Here is a 24,703-nt window from a genome sequence, read left to right on the forward strand (position 1 = left end):
TATTATTTTTAATCTAGGCTTTTCTTTTTTACTTTTTTAATGAAAGGAATACATAACTCAATGTTAAGTCCTTGACCTGTTAATGATGCCTCTGATTTATTTGCTGAGCTTATGAAAATCACAACACTTGCTTCATCTTTAAGCTGGCACCATGACTTCGTTCTTTTCCAGAATTTTCACCAGATTTCATGTAAAAATGAGACAACTCCTGTTTGTTTAATAATCTGCGTGGCATTTATTAATGAGCACATAGATTCTCTTGCTATCCCTGCCTGACTCCTAGCAAAGTATTTCTTAGTTTGAAATCAAGCATCTTAAAGACTGTTCCTCCTAAATTTCCATATTTGGTATAGTCAGTGAAGTTGTTTCTGTCATTTTCCAGATTAGCACTCAGAAGAAAAGAAAATTTCCAATAGCGCTGATAACCCTCTATTCTTAACCTTTTATGTGACGACACTGGAAACCACTGAATTTTATGATATTTCTATATCTATTTAAAAGGATGATGTATTCTGGAATGCCCTTTATTAGACAGTAAGCTCCATGAATGTGCAGGTGATGTCTGCCCGTGTATTGCTTAATCTAGAATGCATATATAAACTCAAATAATGAGTAATTTACTGAGTAAAAAAAAAAAAATGTGATTTGTCTGTTACTGATTTTTAGACATTTTACTTTGGTAAAGTACTTTTTTTTTTCCCTTTCTTTAAATTTTCTTAAATAATTACATATTGTTAAGGTCATTGTACTGCTTGGTCCTGGACCTCTTTGTCTTCATATCCATTCTTTGACCATTCTAGGCACTGTTTGGTATACCAAGGGGCCTCAGTTTCCCTTGGGGGGGGGTTGCTTAGATTCCCTTGTTCCTTTTAGCTGGCTTTCCCTTGGATTTGGGCAGTATAAGCCACTGGGGAGACTGAGAGTCAAAAGGAAGGGAGAAACCCTGACACTTTTTTTTCTTCCTGGGTGGAGTATCTGCTGTGGCTGGCTTGGCTCTTGCTTCAATTATTGGACACATCCACTGAGGTTCCAGCTGCTGCCATACTACTTGGTTCCTGGGCTCTAGAGAAGTCTTTTGCCCTTCGGCTTAGGGACAGTTACTCCTTTCTGTTACTGCTGGTCCTGGGTTACCTCCCTATGCTCTCTTTGCCTTCTCAGTCCTGTCATCTGTGTAATCAATTCCCTGTACTTTTCTTTAAATTCTTAGAGTGGTTTCTGTTTTTCTAATTGGGCTTTGACTGATATAGTCACTGAAGTCCTAATTTTGTGTAACTTTAATATTGCTAAATAATTAATAAAATAGCCATCCTCTACATTTATTAATAACTATAGAATCCCTTAAAAGGACTGAATTCTTCTCATGCACTTTTTGATGACTGAATAGAAGACACTATACTGGGTGCTGGGTGGTGGCTAAAAGAATCTAATAGAACTTAGAACATACATATAAAATAACTTAGGTAAAGGGCTTCAAGAAATGTACAGAGTAAGAGACGTAAGGGGCGTAAGGGAGGGAGGGATCATTTCTGATCAAAGGAACGAGGTGTGGCTTAATGGGTTGTAAAGAATGAGTAGGATTGTACTTGGTGGAGATTGGGGCCAGAGGATGGATAGAAAATTGCGAATGGAAAGTTGAGTAAGAACAAAGGTTGGGAGATGGAAATTAGCGTAGTCAGCCTAACTAGTAGATAGTTATGTAAAGGATTTATGAAAATAAATGTAGATTAGAGAGAGAAATTTATTTGGCAGATGGGGAATACAAAGAGCTTGATTTGGGGAAGATAAACCTGTTACTTGGGGCAGTTGGAGGAAGAAGAAATTAGAGGTGGAGAGAGCAGTGGAGGACCCATTGATATTTTTAGGGAGAGCTGAGAGGATCTGAACTGAGAGTATATAGTGAAATGCCTAATTTGCCCTACTTAGTGACTAGATATGGGGGGTCTTTGTATCTCAATACCTATCTGGCTCCAAGCAAGCATCCTCAGACAGTGGAGAGTCTAAAGTTACTTGTTTGTTTTGAGGCTGGGTGAAGTTAGTGACAAAAATAGAGAAATGAAGTAAAGGAGGTTAATTAAGCAACAAATATTTGTATTGCTTTTTATGAATATTTGAGTACTATCTTTTCTTTTCTGTTAGTTGCCTCACATAACCCTGAACTAGATATTATCATTTGTATTTCATGAAGAAACTATACTTATTAGAGTTAGATATATACAAGATTTTGTTTTTGGGTATGCTGTGAAGCTGAGCATTTTAATTCAGGTCTTCCCTTTTCCTGTTTTTCTTTTTTTAATAATTCACTTTATTAGCTTCCTTGGTTACATTTAATATCGTGTATCATGTATTCTTTTCACTGTAAATCAGTTTTCTGTAGTAATCATGGTATATTTAATTTTGTACATGTTTTTAAAGGAAAGATACAAACTTAAAAAAGCTTTTCTTCTGAGAGCATAATTACTGTTTATAATTGAGGTATAAAGGTAAGGGGTTTTCTTTTGTTTTGCTTTTTGAAGGACACCCATGCTTTAAGAGATTATGAAGGCTAGATACATTTTCTCATGACTGTCATTCTTGAACTAGATCATGTTTCTGTATGTTAGTAGAGGTAAGACTGAACAGGGAAATGGCATACCAGATTTTTTCCATAGTGGTGCCACCAATGTGTTCTGTGAACTTTAGGTACTAAACATACTACATTCCGCTCTGAGTCTACATTCCTTTCAGGCAGTTGCACCATGTCTTTTTAACAAATCTTTTTGGAATATATATTTTTACTTATTTTCTTTCTCATTGCCCATTTTATTATCCTGCTTCAGTTTGATTTCCATCAACACCAATTTATTAAAATTTCTCTTGTTAAGGTCAGTAACAACCAAATCAGATGGACACATTTTATTGTTTTTTTTTTTCCCCCCTAATCTTTCCTTTCTTTGACCTCTTTGTGATACTCAGAACTGTGGGCTTTCCTTCTTTTTAAAACCTTTTTGACCTTGACTTCTGTGATATTCCTCCCTCCTAGTTTCCCATCTGTCTCTCTCTCCTTAATTTTCTTTCAAGACCCTTCTTTCTCTGCCCACTTTATAAATGTTATGGTTCCTTACAGCTTCATTCTTCATCTTCTTTTAGTCCACACTTCCTTGCTATTTGATCTCTTCTCATGGCTTCAGCTACGACTGATGTACACATTTATATCGCCAGTTATGCCTGTTTTCTGAGCTCCATGCCCAACTGTCAACTGGACAGTTCTCACTGAATGACTAAAGGCCCGTAAGACTCAATGGCCGAAATAATACTCACAATATTCCTCCCCAAATGTGTGTTACTTCTTATAAAATCAAAGCCATTGCTCTCCATTGAGTGACCAAGCCAAAAACTTGAGAGCATTCTGGATTCCTTTCCCAGCCACATGCCACTAAAATCTGTTGGTCTTTTCTTATGTCACAGATCTGCCATTTCCTTGTTATCATCATAACCACTACCTTAGTTTAGGCCTTCATCATATTTTTACTTAGACTTCTTTTAGGGTTTCCTGAGTAGATGTTCTGCTTCTAACTATATACTTTTCTGATCAGTACTCCTACATAATCTTTTAAAAATATAAGTCTAGGGGCACCTGGGTGGCTCAGTCAGTTGAGCGTCTGCCTTCAGCTCAGGTCACGATCCCAGGGTCCTGGGATCAAGCCCCGCGTCAGGCTCCGTGCTCAGCAGAGAGCCTGCTTCTTTCTCTCTGCCGCTCCCCCTATGCTTGCTCTCTCTCTCTCTGTCAAATAAATAAATAAAATCTTTAAAAATAATAATAATAAAAATAAAAAATAAATAAAAATGTAAGTCTAATGGTACAACAGTTAACACTGTTGTGTTATGTGTAATGTCCTTAACAATGCATGCTTATTGGGGCGCCTGGGTGGCTCAGTCATTAAGCGTCTGCCTTCGGCTCAGGTCATGATCTCACGGTCCTGGGATCGAGCCCCACATCGGGCTCCCTGCTCGGCGGGAAGCCTGCTTCTCCCTCTCCCACTCCCCCTGCTGTGTTCCCTCTCTCACTCTCTCTCTCTCTCTCTCTGTCAAATAAATAAATAAATTAAAAAAAAAAAAAAAACAATGCATGCTTATTGATTGGAAGAATTAATGTTGTTAAAATGTTCATACTATCCAAAGTGATTTACAGATTCAGTGCAATCCTATCAAAATTCTAATGGCATTTTTCACTGATATAGAAAAAAAAAATCCTAACATTTGTGTGGAACCACAAATAGTCAAAGCAATCTTGAGAAAGAACAAAGCTGGGGGATAACACTTCCTGATTTCAAGCTATATCACAAAACCATAGTAATCAAAACAGTATGGTGTTGGCATAAAAACAGATACATAGGTCAGTGGAACAGAATAGATTCCTAAAAGAAACTCATGCATATATGGTCAATTAATTTTGACAAAGGAGCCAAGAATATACAATGGGGAAAAGATAGTGTCTTCTATAAATGGCATTGGGAAAGCTAGTTAGCCACATGCAAAAGAATGAAACTAGACCTCTATCTCATACCATAAATAAAAGTTAACTCAAAATGAGTTAAAGACTTGAATGTAAGATCTGAAACTATAAAACTCTTAGAAGAAAACAGAGAGGTAAACTTCTTGATAATGGTCTTGGCAATGATTTTTTGGATTTGACACCAAAAGCACAGGCAACAAAAGCAAAAGTAAACAGGTAGGACTATATCAAACTAAAATGTTTCCATACAGCCTCTGAAACCAACAAGTGAAAAGCCATCCTATGAAATGGGAGAAAAATATTTGCAAACCACATATATGGTAAGTGATTAATATCCAAAATATATAAGGAACTCATTAAACTCAATAGCAATAAAACAACCCAATTAAAAAATGGCCTGAATAAACATTTTTCCAAAGAAGACATACAAATAGCCAACAGGTATATGAAAAGATGCTCAAAATCACTAATTATCAGGGAAATGCAAATCAAAACCACAATCGGGTATCACTTAGGATGCCTATTATCAAAAAGACAAGAGATAACAAATGCCAACAAGGATATAGAGAAAAGGGAACCCTTTTGCACTTTTGGTGGGGATGTAAACTGATAAGTCCACTGTTGAAAACAGTATGGAGGTGTCTCAGATTAAAAATAGAAATACCATATGGTCCAGCAATCTCGCTTCTGGGTATATAGCCAAAGGAAATGAAATTAGCATCTCAAAGAGATATCTCTACTCTCGTGTTCATTGCAGCATTATTTGTAGCAGCCAAGGTATGGAAACAGCCTAAGTGTCCATTGACAGATGAGTGAATAAAGAAAATATATGTGTGTGTGTGTGTGTACATATAATATATACATATATAGGATATACATATATATATATACATATATAATATAAATATATATATATTATAAATATAAATATATAGGATTATATATTGGATGGAATATTATTCAGCCTTAAAAGAAAGAGGAAATCTTGCCATTTGCAACAACATTGATGAACTGGGAAGGCATTATACTAAGCGAAATAAGCCAGACAGAGAAAGACCAATACTGCATGGTATCACTTATATGTCAAGCTAAAAAAAAAGAAAAGTCGAACTCATAGAGTGGAAAGGTGGTTGCCAGGGCTGAGGGATGTGGGAAATAGGGAGAGGTTGATAAAAGGGTATAAACTTTAAGTTGTAGGGTGAATAAGGTTCTGAGGATCTAATATAGAACATGTTACTATCGTTGATAATACCGTATTGTATCACTGAAATTTGCTTTGAGAGTAGAATTTAAATGTTCTTAACAAAAGAAAAAATAAAAAGGAAATATGTGAGGTGATGGATGTGTTCATTAACTTGATAGTAAGAATTCTGAATTCTTTCAAAATGTATGTGTATATCAAATCACCACATTGCACGTTTTGAATAGCTTACAATTTCATTTGTCAGTTATAACTCAATAAAGCTGGAATAATTTTAAATCATATAAAAATAATTCTCATTTATATGAGTTGCATTTTCAAAGTTATCTCAAACGAATCAAAGGAAATTTCCTTAGAAGCTTAAAAAATAAGTGTAGAAAGCAGCTTCTAAACAGATTGGATACTTTCTACCAAGCTGATTTGCTTAGAATTGAATACTTTTTGATTGTTGCTTTATTCTCCCAACAAGGATTAACAATTTAATCCTTTGTTTATTTATTTTGTTATTGTTGTTAAAGAGTTTCACAGAAGTCACCTTTCATTTTAGCAAGAAGAATATTTTTGGGAAACTCAATTGAAAAAGCTATAACTATAGTTCTAGATTTCTGTTCAGCTTCACATTTAGGTTGAATTTGGTCTAGGATGAACAGCAAACTCTCAGTTTCTGCTTTGAGGTTGGGACTCATATGTAGCAAACAGCTAATTTATTCAAAACTAGGAGTGTCATACTGTGGAGACTCAAACGTAAAATAAGGCGCTAGCTTTAAACAAATAAATGACAAATGATTATGATTTTCTGCAATTTCTTTGTCATTCAATTTTCAGCCTTAACAACTTTTTCCCTATTTAATTGAGAAAGCTCACAAAGGGAAACAATAATCCTACAAATTAGTGACCTAATACTCTGTCATGAGCTCACTGTTTAATGGAAGTACTCCAGATGGTGATCATTTTCCATTTCAGAAATGTCTTATATTGATGATGCTAAGAAAAACAAAAGCCTTTTAATAAGTCAAACAAAAATTTTAGTCAGAATATGTATCATTTGAAATCATTGCCATTTGAAAATTCTCAGAGTTACTTTCAGAATTTCTTCATATAAAATAGTATTCATTTCTCTCTTTAGTTTTTTTTTTTAAACCTGGACTTGTGTAATTCTACTCAAGTGAAGAATTGGAAGTTTAAGGAAAAGCATCTAGTGCTTTACTGGCCATATAAATTTCTTGTTTAGTTATCCAGGCCCTAGAAAGTCATTGGCATTCACAAATGTTTCTTATTTAATAATGTCATGTTGCCAGAAGTCCAAATATCACCACTCAGAGCTCTAATGCAAGTGCACTTCTTTAATGAATGGTTCATATTAAAAATGTTAGAATGCTTTTCAGATGAAAAACACTTTAAATTCAGCAGATCATTTTTTTCTCAACAGGCAGGAACTCATTAACAGAATAATACTGGTAACTGAGGCATTTTTCAAAGAAAATAATTTCCCCGATAAATGCAAGCTGCATATCTTCTTATCTTTAGAATAAGTAGGTCTAGTTTTCATTTGTAAAAAAAAGGACAGCTTGTTTTCAGTTTATCTTGTTGTCTTTGTGAACCAACCTCTTCATATGGGGACAAGTGAATATTGAGTGAACAAATCTAATTTGGGTCTGGATTTCTACCTTGAAACCGTCCTTATAAACTTGTACTTATCGCTATTACCAGATGGCTGAATGCCTTCACCATCCCAGCCTCTGTGTTGGGTGCCTTTTAGCTGTGATATGGGAGAGGTTCACATATGATGAGAAAATCAGATCTGGTACCTTTCATAATAGAAGTCCCTTTCTATTCTTGTGTGTCAGTGTTCCTGATATTTAGGGTGCTGATTTTAAGAGTAGGCATTTATAAAGCTTTAGGACTATGGGCAGGTCCGTGTTCATACTTCTTTTGGTGATTAGAGTAGGACTAATGGCATATTAGGCCCTTATTAATTGGTTGTTTAATTATAGAAGATTCAACCATACAATCAGATACCAAATGAAGGTAGGCAATTAGGATTGTGTCAGTTACTTAGCAGATAAGTTTTATAATATATATTTCTTTTTAGAGTCAGACTTGTTTCTTTGAAGAAAAATATTTGGTGGATTTTGTACATAACTGGTATATTAAGGAATATATAGGAAGACAGTAGTAGGAGCAGTTATCTGTTTTCCTATAGTCAAGAAGGGCAAAGAATCAATATTTCTGACTACTCAATACTTGGGATATGATTTTTTTAAATGTATTTCCCAATGTCATTCCTCTCTGACAAGAATTCCTTCTTTTGTAGTTTATTATACTTTGTATAGACTTCTATCACTTATTTTATTTAAAATGTCCATTCTCCTGCATCCCTCATGGGATTTTAATTTCTTAAGGTCAGCGGCCATGCTTTTTTCAAATGTGTTTTCCCCTTCCTAATATAGGATTGGTCACACAGTAGGGTTTTATTCACTGCTGTTTAATAAATACATGAGTAATTTTGCCTGCCAGTATATCCACACATGGGATAAATGATGAATACACATATGCATAAATGTATTTTTAATAATATTTCCCCTGATTGAAAAGGTAATACACATGGTATAAAAATATTTGAGAAGGTATAAAGTTATAAATAAAATAGAAACATTAAATACTATTTAGAAATAAGCACTATTATAATTTGGTCTATTTCTGGTCTTTCCATGCCTATGGATATTTCAAAAAAAATCCATATATTTTAATACACAACCTGTGGAAATTTTTTTCACTGAGTCTTATGTCATAAATAGTTCCTTATATTGCATAGCCTTTGAAAATATTTTTTTAATGACTGCTTTGTTTTTGCTCTTCTAAATGTATCATGGTTTAGTCAACCATCCTTCTATTATTTGAGATTTTAGGATTTTCAGATTTCTGTTCCAATAACATGAAGAATGTAAATCAGATGAATATCTTTATAAATAAACTTTTGTGCAAAGTTACAGTTATTTTTATAGACAAAATTTCTGGAAGTAAAATATGAAAATGCTGGGTCTAAGAATACACATAATAAGACTTCTTGATACATATTGCAAAATTGGTTTTCAGAAAGGATGTACTACTAACAACTTCATCTGTGGTGCATGAGCTTATGCAACTCTCCATATCCTAATCATCTTTGACTGTTAATCAAATTTTAATCAAATTACACCCACACATGTATATATTTGTTTGACAAAAAGTAATTCCAGCTTGTATTTTCTTTGTTCTTCTGAAGGTTGAAATTAGTCATTTATATTTATTCTCTTAAAAATACCTAGTAATACCTTTTCTCATTTTTACTGTTGGGTGTTAACCTGTTCCTTACTAGTCTGAAAGAGAAAGACATTAACCATTTGTCATATATGTTACAAAATGGTATTTTTATTTTTATTTGTTACCTTAGTTTTGTTTTGGATAACTGTTGAAGTATAGAAGTACTGTAATTTTATTTAATCAACTTCATTCAATTACAAATACAATTATTGAATATTCAGTGTTGTCCCAGGTACTTTTCTAGAGCTGAGGCTATAGGGAAACAGGATAAGTACCTGCCCTCATATAGCTGAAGACATACATTTAAAAATTAAATAAGAAAATATATGATGTAATTTCAGGTAATGCTATGAAGAAAATAAAGCCAGGGCAAGGAAATAGTGACAGGGGTAGGAGGGGATAGTGAGGAGGGAGTAGGACTATTTTAGAAAGAAGTCAGAGAAGGCCTCTCTGAGATATTTGAGCAAGACCCTAAAAAAGTGAAGGAATAAATTATGTAAATATCTACAGGAAGTGTGTCATAGGTATAGGGAAGGAAATTCTGAGATGTAAACACGCTTAAGTGTTTGAGTAACAATAAGTGTAGTGTGGATCCTTGGAATGAGCTGGAAATTAGGAGGTTCCAGGTCATTTAGAACCTTATATATTGTTCACAAGGAGCTTGTATATTACTCTTAAGTAGTATGGGAAACCATTAGAGGATTTTCAATCAGGGAGCATGTTCTGGCTTATATTTTGAAAGATCACTGGTTACTTTGTGGAGATAAACTATAGTGAGGAAGTGTGGACTTAGGGAAGCCAGTTAGAAAACTATTGCAATAGTCCAGTTGAGAGTGATGGTGATTAGGACTAGTGGTAATGGTGGAGGAGATGAGAAGTGGTTGGATTTTGGAAGTTTTTGGAAGATGGAGCTAATAGAACTATTGCTTGATTGGATGTAGGTCATAAGGGAAAGAAAAATCATGAATGACTCTAAGATTTTTGGCCTGAACAATAATATACGTGCAATGTAATTTCCTAAGATGAGGAGCCATATGGAAGGACCTCTGGGTACAATGGGTATACGTGCCTGAATCAAGAGTTTTGATTTGAATCTGTTCTTTGAGATACTTAGTAGATATTCAGATAGGCATTAGAGCAGACATTTGGATTGTGGATCTCAGAGAGGCAGGCGTTACACAGATTGTATTTAGAGCCATACAACCAGATGAAATCACTGAGGGATGAATATAGCTAGAGAAGGGAAGAGAGCCAAGGACTGAACTCGGGGCACTTTAATTTTTAGAGGTAATGACGAGGACAAGGAGCCCGTAAGGGAGAATGAGAAACAGCCATTAAGGTAAGAAGAAGAATTCAAGTAAGGTAATGACAGAGAATTGACCATTGAATTTGGCAAACCTAGTGGTCACTGACTGACATGATAAGAGAGGTTTTAATAGACTGATGGGAACTCAGGGTTGCCTAGAGTGGGTTTAAAAGAGAATGGATGATGAGGAAATGGAGAAAAACATATATGCTCTTTGGAAGAGTTTTACTTTAATAGAAATAATGATACCTGGAAGAGGACATGAGTTTTTGGCAGCTATCACAGCATATTATATAATGATGAACCAGGAGTAAAAATTGATGGTGCGGGGGAAAACAAAAATAAAAAGGTTAGTCCTTAAGCTGTCTAGATGGATTGGGATCTCATGCAAAGGGATGCTTAGGAGCACTTAGGGCTTAGGAGACCATTTTCATAGGAGGAGGCAGAATCTATAGGTAACAGATACCGATAGCTTGATAGAGTTAATGATCCTTAGATCTTTCAGGCTTTTATGTTCTTTCTTTTCTAAATGTTTAGAATGGTTTCCCAAGAGCAGGGAAAAAAATCACCTATGCATTCTGGATGGTTATGCTTAATTAAAAACAGCTGAGTAGTGTCCACTAGTGTCTGAGCGCTCCTGTGGCTCAGCAATATGCCCAGCTATTGAGAGTGCAGTCTTTGTCTCTGACTTATTACTGACATTTTTATTTTTTATTTTTATCTTCTCTGCCTTTGTTCATCTAGATGACAAGAATGTAATTTAATATGTGTCCACTCTCAAAATTCTATGAAGTGTGTTGAATTTAGCAATAGATATTCATTGTTAGATTCATCAGTTATTTTACTAAGGACCTGAAATTCATTTTTTGAAAAATTTGGCAGTGGTACACGTCAGATATTTCATTCTTGCTTTCATCAAACATGACTGCAGCTTTCCCCACAGTGGTCATAACTAACTTATTAATTGGAAAATGCAGTGGTTCTTTTGAACTTTGTACAGCGTGTGACACTATGTATATAAGCAAGAGCACAGGTGTGGTTGGCAGACAGACCTCAATGTAAAGGCTGCTTATTCTGTTGACCAGCTGTGTCAACTTGAATGGAATGATCTTATTTTTTCACATATAAAATCAGTTTAATAGTATTTTGGATTGCTCTAAGGAATAACCAAGAGAAGATATACAAATTACTGAGCACAAATTTTGGTGTATAGTAGGCACTTGGTAATATCTTTCCTTTTCATCAGAATAGTATTTGTGCGTACACCATTACTCTGTCCTTGCTGCATCTCTTATTATCATGACCACTCTTTTCCAGTGTCTTCACTGAAGTCTCTTTCTTACATTTACATTTACAGTCCTTACATTTTACTGTACCCTCACAGTCTTACACTGAGCCCTCTTCTCGCTCTATGTCCTGCTTCTTGGGGTTCTTGTTTGCTCCTGCAGCTTTAAGTTCTCTTATATGCTGATAACACCCACATCTTTTTCTATACTCTCTTGAGCACCAGAGTATTCAATATACCTAATAGTCTTTTCTACTTTGGATACCTAGCAAACAAACTGAAAAAACATGCGCAAAGCTAAATAAACTCAGTATTTTGTCTTAAGACATGTAGTTCCTAGCTAGTAGTCACTTGGTCCCACCCTCTGTGTGTGCTTCTGGTCTCTGTGCTGATGGTTCCCAAGTTTTATTAATTTTGTCTTTAATTTGTTTTTGGAATTTAGCTTCTTATCTCCATCCTTCAATTCTTTCAGACTAAGCTCCTTCTCTTTCTCTACTCTCTAGTTTACCCTTAACACTGTCACCAGTCTTGTCGTTCCACTTGTAAATATGATCATTACTTATTTCTTAAAATCCTTAGCACAATCCAAGAGAAATGAAAATATGTATTCACACAAAGACGTATAGGAAAATTCATAGCAGCTTTATTCACAAGAATCCCCAAACTAGAAGCAAACCAAATATCCATCAACAAAAGAATGGATAAACAGATGTGGTGTATCCATACAATGGATTAAAATGGAATACAAAGGAATGAGCTATGGATACACACAACATGGATCAATCTCAAAATCATACTCAGTGAAAGAAGCTAGAAACAAAAGGATATATATTGTATCATACTATATATGTAACGTTTGAGAAAGTGCAAACTAATGCACAATGACATAAAGCAGATTAGTAGTTGCCTGGAGCCAGGAGTGAAGGAAGGGTTGGACTGCAAAGAGGCACAAGGTATCATTTGGGTATTATCAAAATGATTTGTACCTTGATTGTGGTGGTAGTTTCACTGAAATATACATTTGTTAAAACTCAATAAATCGTACCCTTTAAATGGATACAGTTTATTGTATGTAAATTGTGTCTCAATAGAGTTATTTTTAAAAATCCTTACAGGGAAGGGCCCTTCATTGCCTTCAGGTTGCAGGCCACATTTCTGAACAGACTGATCCCATACTTCCTTTTCTAGCCTTTTTTTCCTTCCATTTCTTAATATGTGCTTTCCACTGCAGTTACTCCATACTGTTGACCATCCCTTATATGTCAAGCCCCTTATTTTGTTGCTTAAGTGAATACCTAAAGAACAATGACAATTGGCATTATTGTTGGAGAGGGTTACACGACTGGTTAAGCTTGGCAATATTACTTTGGTGAGTACTGTGGTATAGTTCTCCAAGCTAGAGACTTGGGTTTTTGTTTTTTTTTTATCTGAATTTTTTTTATTATGTTATGTTAATCACCATACATTACATCATTAGTTTTTGGTGTAGTGTTCCATGATTCATTGTTTGCGTATAACACCCAGTGCTCCATTCAGTACCTGCCCTCTTTAATACCCATCATCAGACGAACCCATCCCCCCACCCCCCTCCCTTCTAGAACCCTCAGTTTGTTTCTCAGAGTCCATAGTCTCTCATGGCTCGTCTCCCCCTCCGATTTCCCCCCCTTCATTTTTCCCTTCCTGCTATCTTCTTCTTCTTCTTCTTCTTCTTTTTTTTTTAACATATAATGTATTATTTGTTTCAGAGGTACAGGTCTGTGATTCAACAGTAGAGACTTGGTTTTGACCATGTACCAAGAAGTTGTCAGTCTCTCTGATAGTATAGATTAATATAAATCAAATTTGTTTAAGACTGTGTAAACCAGAATGTCAGTTCATTCATTTATAATGTAAGCATTTGTGTTAAAAGGATGAGAATGCTTGTTTTGATGGATTAGTATAATCTTTCTGGGTTTGAAAGTAACAAGGCAACCTAAATTAAAGTCTAAAGGTTGCTCAGTGGTCATAGAATCGTATCATACGAAGGTGGTTTGAATGTGGCCAGATTTATAGATCCCGGGTTCTTGTGTTAACTATTTTCTCTAACACATTCATTTTTTATTTCCATTATGGCATTGGGTGGTTTATTTGGCTCTGTCTTCATGCAGCCTCAGTTTATCTTTGATTCTAGTAGTCATTTTCTCTGTTTCTTAGTTGACACTTCCACTGCTATTATTTTGCTACTATCGTTAATTTAGTAACTTTTTTCCCCAGGAGATATAGGTCATGGGTCAGGGCCTGAGCTTATTAGCTTCATGGAGTAGACTGACTATGTTAGATTTTTATCTTTTAAAGGTCTATTTTGCCTTTCCTTGAAGTTCGTAGTATGTTCTAAATGGTTAAGGATTCAACAGAAGTCTTACTTACCCTTGGTTTATTCAGGACTCACTATGTTGGAAAAGTTTGTTGTAACTGGACTGTAGAGTTGAGTGTTAAGGGTTATATATTAGTCATGGTTCTCTAGAGAAACAGGGAACTAAGGATATATAAAGATGTACAGAAAGAGATTTATTATGAGAGATTATCATCTGATTATGGAGGCTGAGAAGTCCTATGATCTGCCATTTGCAAGCTGGGGGCTCCAGAAAGCTGGTGGTGTGGTTCCAGTCTAAACCCAAAAGTCTAAGAACCAGGGCAGCCATTGATACAAATTTCAGTGCAAGTTCTAAGGCCCAAGAACCAGGAGTGCCAATGTCTGAGAGCAGGAGAAGGTGGATATCCTAGCTCAAGCAGAGAGTCAATTCATCCTTCCTCCACCTTTTAGTTCTATTCAGGACTTCTGTGGATTGGATGATGCCCACGTCAATGGTTAGGATTATCTTCTTTATTCAGTTTACCAATTCAAATTATAACAATCTCTTCCAGAAATATCCTCACAAATAATATTTTACCAGCCCACTCATGTTAACAAGTAAAATTAACCACCACAGGTTAGTAGGCTAGTGTTGAGGAGTGATAATGAGCAAGAAGTTAATGCCCAGGAATGAAGGGTTTTGTCAGTCAAGTTAGGCCTTCATCCCCATTGTAGTAACAGTAGTGTGTGGGGGGTGGGGGGTGGCAGTAGTTAGTAGTAGTAATAGTAGAAGTAGTAACAGAAGTAGTTATAGAAGTAGCAGTAATAATGAAGAATATTATGATAATGACAGAAGAAAATATTTACTGACTATTTACTAGGTGCTGGACACTGTTATTTATCTGGATTATTTTACTCAGTCTTCACAGTAACACTAGAAAATAGGAACTATTATTATCCTCACTGTGAATAAAGAAACTGAAACACAGAGAAATTATGTAACTTGGTCAAAATCACAGAGCTAGTATGTGGTAGGGCTAGATTTTTAATGGGGGTAGTAGTAATCATGGTTGTTGAACAAGTCATTAGTTAGATCTATATTAAGATTATGATCTCCCAGATGGAGAACTTGACTGTCCTACCATCAGCTCTGCCTTGCACTGTGGTTGTTAACTTTCCTCAGATCACGAGTAGGCAGATCTAAATAGTGGGTTCATAACGTTTGACCTCAACTGTTTATTCTAAGTTATTTTGTATATTTTTCAGCAGCAAAACCAAACTGAGTCTTTAGCTTTATCCCTGTTTCTTGCAAGGGAAGAGCCTTTATACAACTGGACACAGTTGTGTGTGTGTGTGTGTGTGTGTGTGTGTGTGTGTGTGTGTGTGATGGAATATTATATATATGATGGAATATTATTCAGTCATTGAAAAAGAATGAAATCTTGCCATTTACAACAACATGGATGGACCTAGACAGTATAATTCTAAGTAAAATAAGCCAGTCAGAGAAAGACAAGTATCACATGATTTCGCTCATATGGAGAATTTAAGAAACAAAACAAATGAACAAAGGAGAAAAAAAAAAAGACAAACCCCAAACAGACTCTTAACTATAGGGAACAAACAGACTGTTACCAGAGGGGAGGTGGGGGAGGGGGGAGATGGGTGAAATAGGTGAAGGGCGTTAAGAGTACAATAATCTTGATGAGTACTGGGTGATGTATGAAAGTGTTGAATCACTATATTGTACACCTGAAACTAATATTACACTGTATGTTAACTATACTGGAATTAAAATTTTTAAAAATTAATAAAAGATTCTCACATTAAAAAAGGTAATGATTTTGGATTTTGGCCTAGTTTGGAAGCATAGTCCAAATTCAGTTCGGTATATAATTCTAGAGCTGATTAGTTAGGTATTACCAAATAGAAAATAAAAGAGAAATGATAGAGAATTCCAGAGAAAAAGTGTAGACTAAGAAGAATTAAATAATAACTATTTAGGGTGGTGAGCTTAAATGAGAATCATAGAAGGATGGTACATTTTAAATGGATAATAAATGGCAATTTATATTTTAACAATGTCTTGACTTAAAGTTAACTTGAAGTTAAAAGAGAAAAATACCAGTGGCTCTTGTCTTTTATTTTCTTGATGTATAAAGAAATACACACACACACACACACACACACACACACAATATTCAGTACTTGGCATTTTCTTATGGCAGAACTTATAAACAACTATATGGTATAGGAATATAACTGATTTTTATCTTTTGATGACACTGTCCACTACTCTGATCTGTGTATTTATTCAGGAACACTATGCCTTGACCTTTTCTAATGAATACAATGACTTTTATGAAAAGAAAATGACTAGGAAGTGAAGAGAAAGGTTATAAGCAAATGCTCTCACAGATTTGCTAAACTAGGGAAGTAAAGGAAATTGCTTTTTCCTGTCATCCTTATCTAATAGAATCATTTTATTTTGGGCAGATATTTCTTTATCATTTTGGAGGGGAAACTTTAAATTGGTTTTATCTCCAAAGACGTGAGAGATTCCTGTTGTGCATTTTGTTGTTTATGTATTATGGCATCCTATTAGGACACACTCGGTTATTTCAGTATGTCTTCAAGTATTACATATGTTTTTATGTGAGACACTATTGCTTTTCTTTGTAGATTTCCAAGTATGGAAAGAGTATAATAGTGAAGTCATCTCTCTGAAGTAGTTTCTTCTATACTCCATATGCTGGGGTGGATTTTCTTCTATGCCTATTCAGAGAATTTCTATTCAGTTTGTTATTAGTAATTACCCCCCAGTCACTTTCTTCACATCTGTTTTCTAGATAACAGTTCCCTAGTGTATACCTATACTGTATATTATTCTTCCCTAAGTGTACTATCTTACACTTCTTTACATTAAATCCCCTCTTAGACCTGTCCTTCTAAATCCCCAAGTTCTCCGCATCCATACATGTACTTGATTGATCTCCTCTTCATTTTTTTTATCTATTGTAGCTTTGTATCATTTGCAAACTTGATCATATTTGAATTTACATCTCCTCCATCATTAATGAGCACACTGGGTAGACTAGTCCTCTTTCCTATGAGACTCTGCTGGATGTAGTGCTGGGTATTCTCAGTTGTAACTCTGTTGATGATAATTCATTGCTTCCTTCTCATCATGGAATTTTTTATCCACTGTGCTATACTGTGATCCAGGTAATAGCTCTACCATCTCTGCTTCCTGGATGCTCCTGTTAATCACCTTTTCTGAGATACAAATAAAAATCATTGTGTCCCCTTTTCTACTTATGCCATTGCTTATTTTTTTTAAAGTTACTCAGTCTGAGAAAATATTGTCCTTAAATAGAAATTTCTCAAAAATTTCGACTGAACATCATCGAATCTTTAAAAATATGTTAAGTGAGAAAACATTTGAAAGTACCATCTAAATCTTTGCCTTCTCCACAGAAAATACTCTCTAGTTATTTGGATTTTAAGTAAAAAGAATAATTATTTTTCCCACAGCTGAGAGCATGACTTAAATCTATGTATTTTTCTGAATATGGATTGCATTTTCATAAATTATTCTGCTTCAAGATGGTTTTCTAGATGAGACACAGTTCTTTAATAATTTTCAGAGCATGATGCATAGCCACATGTTTATTTTTAAAGTTATATTTTTCTTTTATTTTCAGGAAAAAGAAGAAGTAGAGGGGATATCAGTAGGTGCTATACTTTCTGACTATCAGCGTGTTCGAGTAGAAAATGTGTAAGAGAACATTAATTTAATTTGTCCTATATTATATTTTATTTTATTTTTTAAAATTTGTCCTATATTTTTAAATTACATGTATTTTAAGAATGGGAATAAATTAAAAATATAATTGTATCCAAATAATAAATAGAATGTATATTCTATATTCTTCATGGAACTACCTACCTATATTACCTAAATAACAAAAGTTGTACTTTTACTTTTTTTCTATCCTGCTATCATACATGGAGAAAACTCCAGCTTACTTACCATAAGGAAAAATAAATTATTTATAATAAAAAATCAGGACAAAGATTTTTAAAGTCAAAAGTATTGTTTTCAGTGTTTTCTTATTTGAATCAGTATACCTTTTAATCCCTTTTAACTCATCATCATTGGTAATAAAAATCAGGAGTTAGTAAAAGGAATGCAGTGGTATTTTATTTTTTTTAAGATTTATTTATTTATTTTAGAGAAAGGGGGAAGAGAGATGGAGAGGGAGAGAGAAACCCAAGTGGACTCCTCACTGAGCATGGAGCCTGATGCAGGGCTCAATCTCAGGACCCTGAGATCAGACCTGAGCTGAAACCAAGAGTCAGGTGCTTAACCTACTGTATCACCCAGACACCCCAGGAATGCAGTGATATTTTAAGGGGAAAAAAAGCTTATTAAGGAATCTTTCCTTCTTTGGTTTTTAAAATTCAACTCTTGGCCAAAAATATTCCTGTGATTAAAATACTTATATAACAAAGCCATTCAACTTTCAAGGACTTTTTAGATTATTGCTCTCTTCATCTTCTTCACCCTCCAAAGGATGTAGCACTGGTAAAACATTGTATCTCCAAATACCAAAATATTTTGGTATTGATCTATTTGGGATTGATCTATTCAAAAACCATAAAGTCTAATGATAATATTGATTACTTAATGTTGGCTTGCAAAACATCACCTGAATTTATTTTTCATTTTTAGTTTATTTGGATAAGTAAAATACTGTATAGAGACTTTATATATAATTATATTAGCAAAAAAGAAAATATGGACTCCAGTATTCATCTTGAGCACAACTTGACCTAGAAATAAGTAATTTTGCCATTCAAAGGATAAATGGAAATCAGAAAAGGGTTGTATTTGTGTGATAGTTTTATATTCTTGACAAAGAAGCATTCATATTGACTATCACATCAAAAACTTACATATTAATTGGCTTAAACTTTTTTTAATTGCATTTATTTTATCTCTAATTCTACAGTGAATTTAAGGCAGTCAAAAATCCAAAATTTTTAGGAGCATCTGGCTGTCTCAATCGGAAGAGCATGTGTTTCTTGATCTGCCAGGGTCATGAGTTTGAGAACCACGTTGGGTGTAGAGATTACTAAAAAATAAATAAATAAATAAATAAAAGTAAAACTTTTTTAAAAATCCAAAATTTTTTAAATAAATGAAAGAAATATAGGACAAAGCATAATTAAATGAAGGGGAATATGAGGATCTCATATTTTGGGGTATCAGTATCTTTGGAGAAGGGAGAGTGGAGGTGGAAGTGGGGGGAGGTCATATGTGTAGTTTGAAAAAGATTTCCTTACATTCTGCTCGCCTACATTTGAGAACGACTGATCTACAGATGGAGATGGATTGCATATCCCTTAAACCATATGTTAGAAATACTATTTTCATCAAGTTTTAGGTCATATTCTCTGAGAATTATTTAGTTTACAAATCTGTGTTTTTTAATAAGTCCAAGCCCACATGGTTTAATGGGTAGCCAAACTGTAGATGGGGCTGACATTTATTTATGAAAGTTAAAGCCAAATGAAAATGTGCTCCTGATTAGGAAGCTGCCTTATATCTATATGGGAGAAGGGTCCAGAGCATACCCATAGATAGAGGCAAGATTTTTCTTAAAACAATCTCAGGTGCACTTCAACACATGGCTAAAGTACTCTGATTTTAGAATAAAGCATATCTCCAATAATTTTATCCTTGGAAATTTTAAAGCAGTGTTACTAGGAGTCCATTGGTTTACAAACTCAGTTTTGAATTAGCCTGTCTTCAATTTGTAGTTTGTATTGCATTAGTGTATTTTCAAGATATAAAGTATTTAATAAATGTCACAAGCTCAAATGCAGTAGTGACTTACAGAGGAAGTGTATTTGAACCATGATATTTTGAACTGTTAAAGAATTTAAATAAGCAAAAAAGCTTGACTTAAGTCTAGAGATAGTCAAAAGATTATGGCTATCAAAGCAAAAACCAAGAATTTTACAATAAAGATAGGAAGAGAATAAGGTTTTTTCAATTAAAATAAAATCTTAGCTAAAAAAGGTAGAGACCAGTTTGATTGGTAGGCATTAAATGCTGGTGGGAGGACAGCTAGAATTATTATGCTTTTGTTACATGGGGACTTTCAGTTTTATTATTTTTGTGTTTATTAACCGCCTCAACATTGCAATAGATGGGACATTTTGCCAAGGGAAAGTATGTAAAACAGTCGGCAGTAGGAAGGTTTTGGTGTCTTTGAAAGTCAGGGTATATATACATGGAAAAAAGAGTGATATTTTTAAGGCCATGTATAAGTAAATGACCAAATATGTGGTATGTTTATTAAGTATTGGGGTTTTCTGAAAGAAAGATCATTGTGGGCTGGAGTAGTCAGCCAGGCAAACTTATAGATGCTGGGTTTTAGAGCTGTTTTTTATTTGAAATCTGATCTCAGCCTCTTACTCTGACTTGGGCAAGTCACTTGGCTTTGACTGCCATTTATTGAATATTTTATCCAGGCACTGTACTATTTTCTTTATCTATACTACTTTTAATCAATTATAGTCCTCCTTGAGAAAGTGACATTTAAGCAAAGGCATGAAACAAGTGAAGAAGGTAGGAAGCATGGCTAGTATATTAGACAAGAGTGAGCAGGCTAGTGGTGGTGGGTTGGAGTGAAGGGAAAGTAGTGGGAGATGAGCTATGGGAGCTAACCAGAGTGAGATCCATGTAAGTCTATTGCAAGGATTTACACAGAGTGATGGGGAAAGTTTGAGCCGAGGAATCCCATGATCCATTTTATGTCTTAAAAGGATCACACTGATTGCTGCATTGAAAACTGATTTTAAAAGGGCAAAGACAGAAGCAGGGAAAGAAGTTAGGGGGATATGGACATGAAAGATAATGGTGGCTCAGACCTGAGTGTATTGATGAGGAATGATCATGTTGTGTGTTATGGTAGATTGGGTGAGAAATGTGAAGGGAAAAAAAAAAAAAGAGGAGTAAAGGATGACTTCACTTTCTAATTTCTTAATCTTCTCAAGAACTTTGAAAGGAGATATTTTTGTTCCTATTTATGAACTAGGAAACTAAAGACTTAAGGTTTAGTTGACCTGTCAAAGTCATGCAGCTAGTGAGTGCCAGAGGAGGTTTCAAATCCAGATTTGTCTTGACTCCAAAACCTATATTCTTTCTATTGCACCGTAATGTAAAGTATGTAATACAATGCCTACAGCATATTTGGTGCTCGATATATTGTACTTTTTGTTCTTCTTATTATTTTTCACTCGAAGGCAAATTCTTTTTTAAAATGTCAAAGTTAGAGAAGAATAGTTCATGTAACCATAGGTATTGTAAATTTAATCAATATATGATCATTTTATTAGGATAAATTGATTTGCCTGTTTTGCATATGCTTCACAATTTTGATACCCAAGGAAGTTCTAAGAGCAAGAATAATCATCCATCGGCATTTGGAAGCTTTTTAGCATAGATTTCTAAACTTAGAGTCTTACTAAAATTAATATTTCTAATCTGCTTGGAGATTTCATTTTTATCTGTTTATGCATAGCCTGTGGAAATTAAATATGTTTATGTTGTATATATAAACTTCATTATGCAAAACATGTTTTTTAAGCATTTTAAATGCTAAAATCCTTGAGAGAAGCATTATGTTTAGAATCAAAGTAATTGCTGTGGATCCAAGTATAGAACATCAAGATATCATCTGATTTTTTTCTTTTTATTTTATAGGTGTAAAAGGCTTAATCTCCAGCCTTTAGCTTACCTTTGGCAGAGAAACCAGGAAGATTTGCTCCAAGAGATGATATCATCTAACATTCAAGCAATCATCATCAAAGTAGCAGCTTTGGGTATGTAGCCAGACTTTCAAGGGAGCTGTCTGTTACCACACAGATAATCTGTGTTCACTAATATGCAGTTACAACAGAAAAGGAAGACTAATTTAGAATATAAAAATGTGGAGTCACAACTGAACAAATTGAGTAGGGGGAAGTTTCAAATGGGCTTTTGACCATTTACCAAAGTGATTACAAGTGAGCCTCATCATTTTCTTTTTTAAATGTACAGCCGTCTCTAAAATTGTTACTGTATTTTGGTCCTTCGATTTAAGTTCTTTTTATAGGATTTGGAACCCAGGTTCATAGGAAACAGGAAAAGTAGGTTGATTTCTTTCTTTTTTTCTTTTTTCTTTCTTTTTTTTTTTTTGAAGCTTCTTAAAATCTGTATTTGGAACGTGATTTTTTCATATATTTTTTAAACATATTTTGACTATGCTAAAACAGAATGATTGGCTATGTGGTGTCAGAAATAAGCAGAGTAGTAGGTTTTTGTTGGGGTTGGTAGAAAATTATATTTGAGAGAATGTCATTTGATCAGTTAGTATAGACACAACAGGCAGGTGGTAATGTGATTCAAATATGGATATTACATACGAACACAATTTGTTGTTTTGAATTTTTATAATTATATTCACTTTCAAGAAACCATAGGGTTTGAGCTCAATGCATTTATTTCATGAACCTATTACAGTAAATGCCCTGGAGCCTCAGGTTTCTCAAAGCCTAAATCATGTACCTCATTTGCAAGTTTACATTGCTGATCTCAGAAATAACGAGGTCTCAAGCTGTGGAAGATTTTAAAGAAAAATTCACATTTTAAACAACATTAAAAGAAAGATCCCATAATATTTCTCCTTGGTAAACACGAAGCTACTCTCTCCTTGTTGAAGGTGAAATGTTGTCTTTAGTGGAAAGTGTTATATTGAGAACCTGAAGTTGATCTCTTCAGCTGTTAACAAGAGAAAGATCGAGATGGGGTATTCTCATTTTTGAGAAAAGGTTGCTCAGCAACCCTTATGATTGAAGTTCTCACTATAGATATATTTGTCCTATGAGTTTCTATATAGATCTATATAGAGTATGCTCTCTTGCTTTCTCTTTGTCTGTTACTCTTTCTTTTGGATTTTCTAAGATTGCCTACTTCTGTAATGAAGTTCATGTGACACCTCACTGGACAGTACACATTGTGTCACTTTTACTGGAATGGAGTGGAGAACAGAATGGATTAGAACCCAGAGAACCTATCTCATTAGAAAGAAAGAGCCATAATAGGGGCGCCTGGGTGGCTCAGTTGGTTAAGCGACTGCCTTCGGCTCAGGTCATGATCTCAGGGTCCTGGGATCGAGCCCCACATCGGGCTCCCTGCTCGGCGGGAAGCCTGCTTCTCCCTCACCCACTCCCCCTCTGCTTGTGTTCCTGCTCTCGCTGTCTCTCTCTCTGTCAAATAAATAAATAAAAAAATCTTTAAAAAAAAAAAAAAAAAAGAAAGAAAGAGCCATAAGATATAACCTTGCTGACACCTTTATTATAGTGTAACTGATACTGTGTATTTTTTTCATTTATATGGAAGTGTGTTTGCCTCTATGGAGGGGTTAGAGATGGTGTTTAACTATATTAAACTTTTGGATGAAGTATAAAACTGAGCTAATTTGTCTTCATCATTCCAATGACAAAAGTATAGATCTGATTTTAACATTTATAGCACATAGTTTCTATTGATTACCTAAAGGTGTGCAAAGAAAAAGTTATTCTTAAGAACAGTGTTAAGGAGGGCGCCTGGGTGGCTCAGTTGGTTAAGCGACTGCCTTCGGCTCAGGTCATGATCCTGGAGTCCCTGGATCGAGTCCCACATCGGGCTCCTTGCTCGGCAGGGAGTCTGCTTCTCCCTCTGACCCTCCCCCCTCTCATGTGCTCTCTCTCATTCTCTCTCTCTCAAATAAATAAATAAAAATCTTTAAAAAAAAAAAAAAAGAACAGTGTTAAGGAATGGTTTATTGAGTGGGACGTTATTTCTAAGGACGCAGAAACATAAATGATGTGAGGTAGGTTTCCAAGATTTCTTCCCCGCCTATTTGAAATTTTCAGGAAGGCTTTTAATCAAAAAGTGTGGCAATAGGACCTTTCCATAGGGAGAGGGATTCAGCAGAATTTTGTGGCCCATTAGATTATAGAGTGGACTTAGAAAAGAGTCAGTTCTACATGGATGAATAAAAATGTATTTCTGGGGGAGCCTCTGTGGCTCAGTCGGTTAAGCATCTGCCTTCAGCTCAAGTCATGATCCCAGGGTCCTGGGATCAAGTCCTGCATCGGGCTCCCTGCTCAGCGGTAAACCTGCTTTTCCCTCTCCCTCTGCTGCTCCCCCCTGCTTTTGTGCGCTTGCATACTCTCTCTGTCAAAAAAATAAATAAAATCTTTAAAAAAATGTATTTCTGATAATTGTGTCACATAACCTTGGTCTTTTGTAGGCATCAGTGAACTCGTGAAATCTGCACATTAACAGCTTAGTGTTTTAAGAAGTTTCTGGGTTTAGACTTATTTAAAGAACCATGTGCACATTGTATTTAAGAACAATCCTGACTTTTAGAAATACTTTTTTTTAATTGTATGAGTATTACATGAAAATATTCTTGGCACATGTTAAATTTTTATAGATAAAGTTTCCATGTGTTTCTGTTCTCTCCTTTCCCTCCAGCCACTCCCTTTCCCAGAGATATGTACCAGAGTAATAACTGATCATCTTTCTAGATCACACTTTTTTTTTGGTATGTATATTTGTATGAGTAGAAATACTATGATTGTTTTATGGGTTTTTTAATATTACATGAATGGTATTATACTCTGTATTGGTTGACAACTTGACTTTTACTCAGCGGTATGTCTTAGGGATTTTTTTCTATGTC

At 34.9% G+C, this 24,703-nt stretch overlaps 1 protein-coding gene across 4 annotated transcripts in view; it reads left to right on the forward strand.

The window, feature by feature from the left end:
• Nucleotides 1–24,703, forward strand: part of DPH6 (diphthamine biosynthesis 6) — a 186,290-nt gene that overhangs the window by 82,880 nt on the left and 78,707 nt on the right. For all 4 annotated transcript variants that reach the window (XM_078053406.1, XM_078053407.1, XM_078053408.1 and 1 more), the window contains exons 4-5: nucleotides 17,624–17,697; nucleotides 21,697–21,815. In XM_078053406.1, the coding sequence (XP_077909532.1) occupies nucleotides 17,624–17,697; nucleotides 21,697–21,815 (193 nt within the window). The remainder of the gene's footprint in view (nucleotides 1–17,623; nucleotides 17,698–21,696; nucleotides 21,816–24,703) is intronic.

Source organism: Halichoerus grypus, chromosome 8 (assembly GCF_964656455.1).
Source record: "Halichoerus grypus chromosome 8, mHalGry1.hap1.1, whole genome shotgun sequence".
NCBI lineage: Eukaryota > Metazoa > Chordata > Mammalia > Carnivora > Phocidae > Halichoerus > Halichoerus grypus.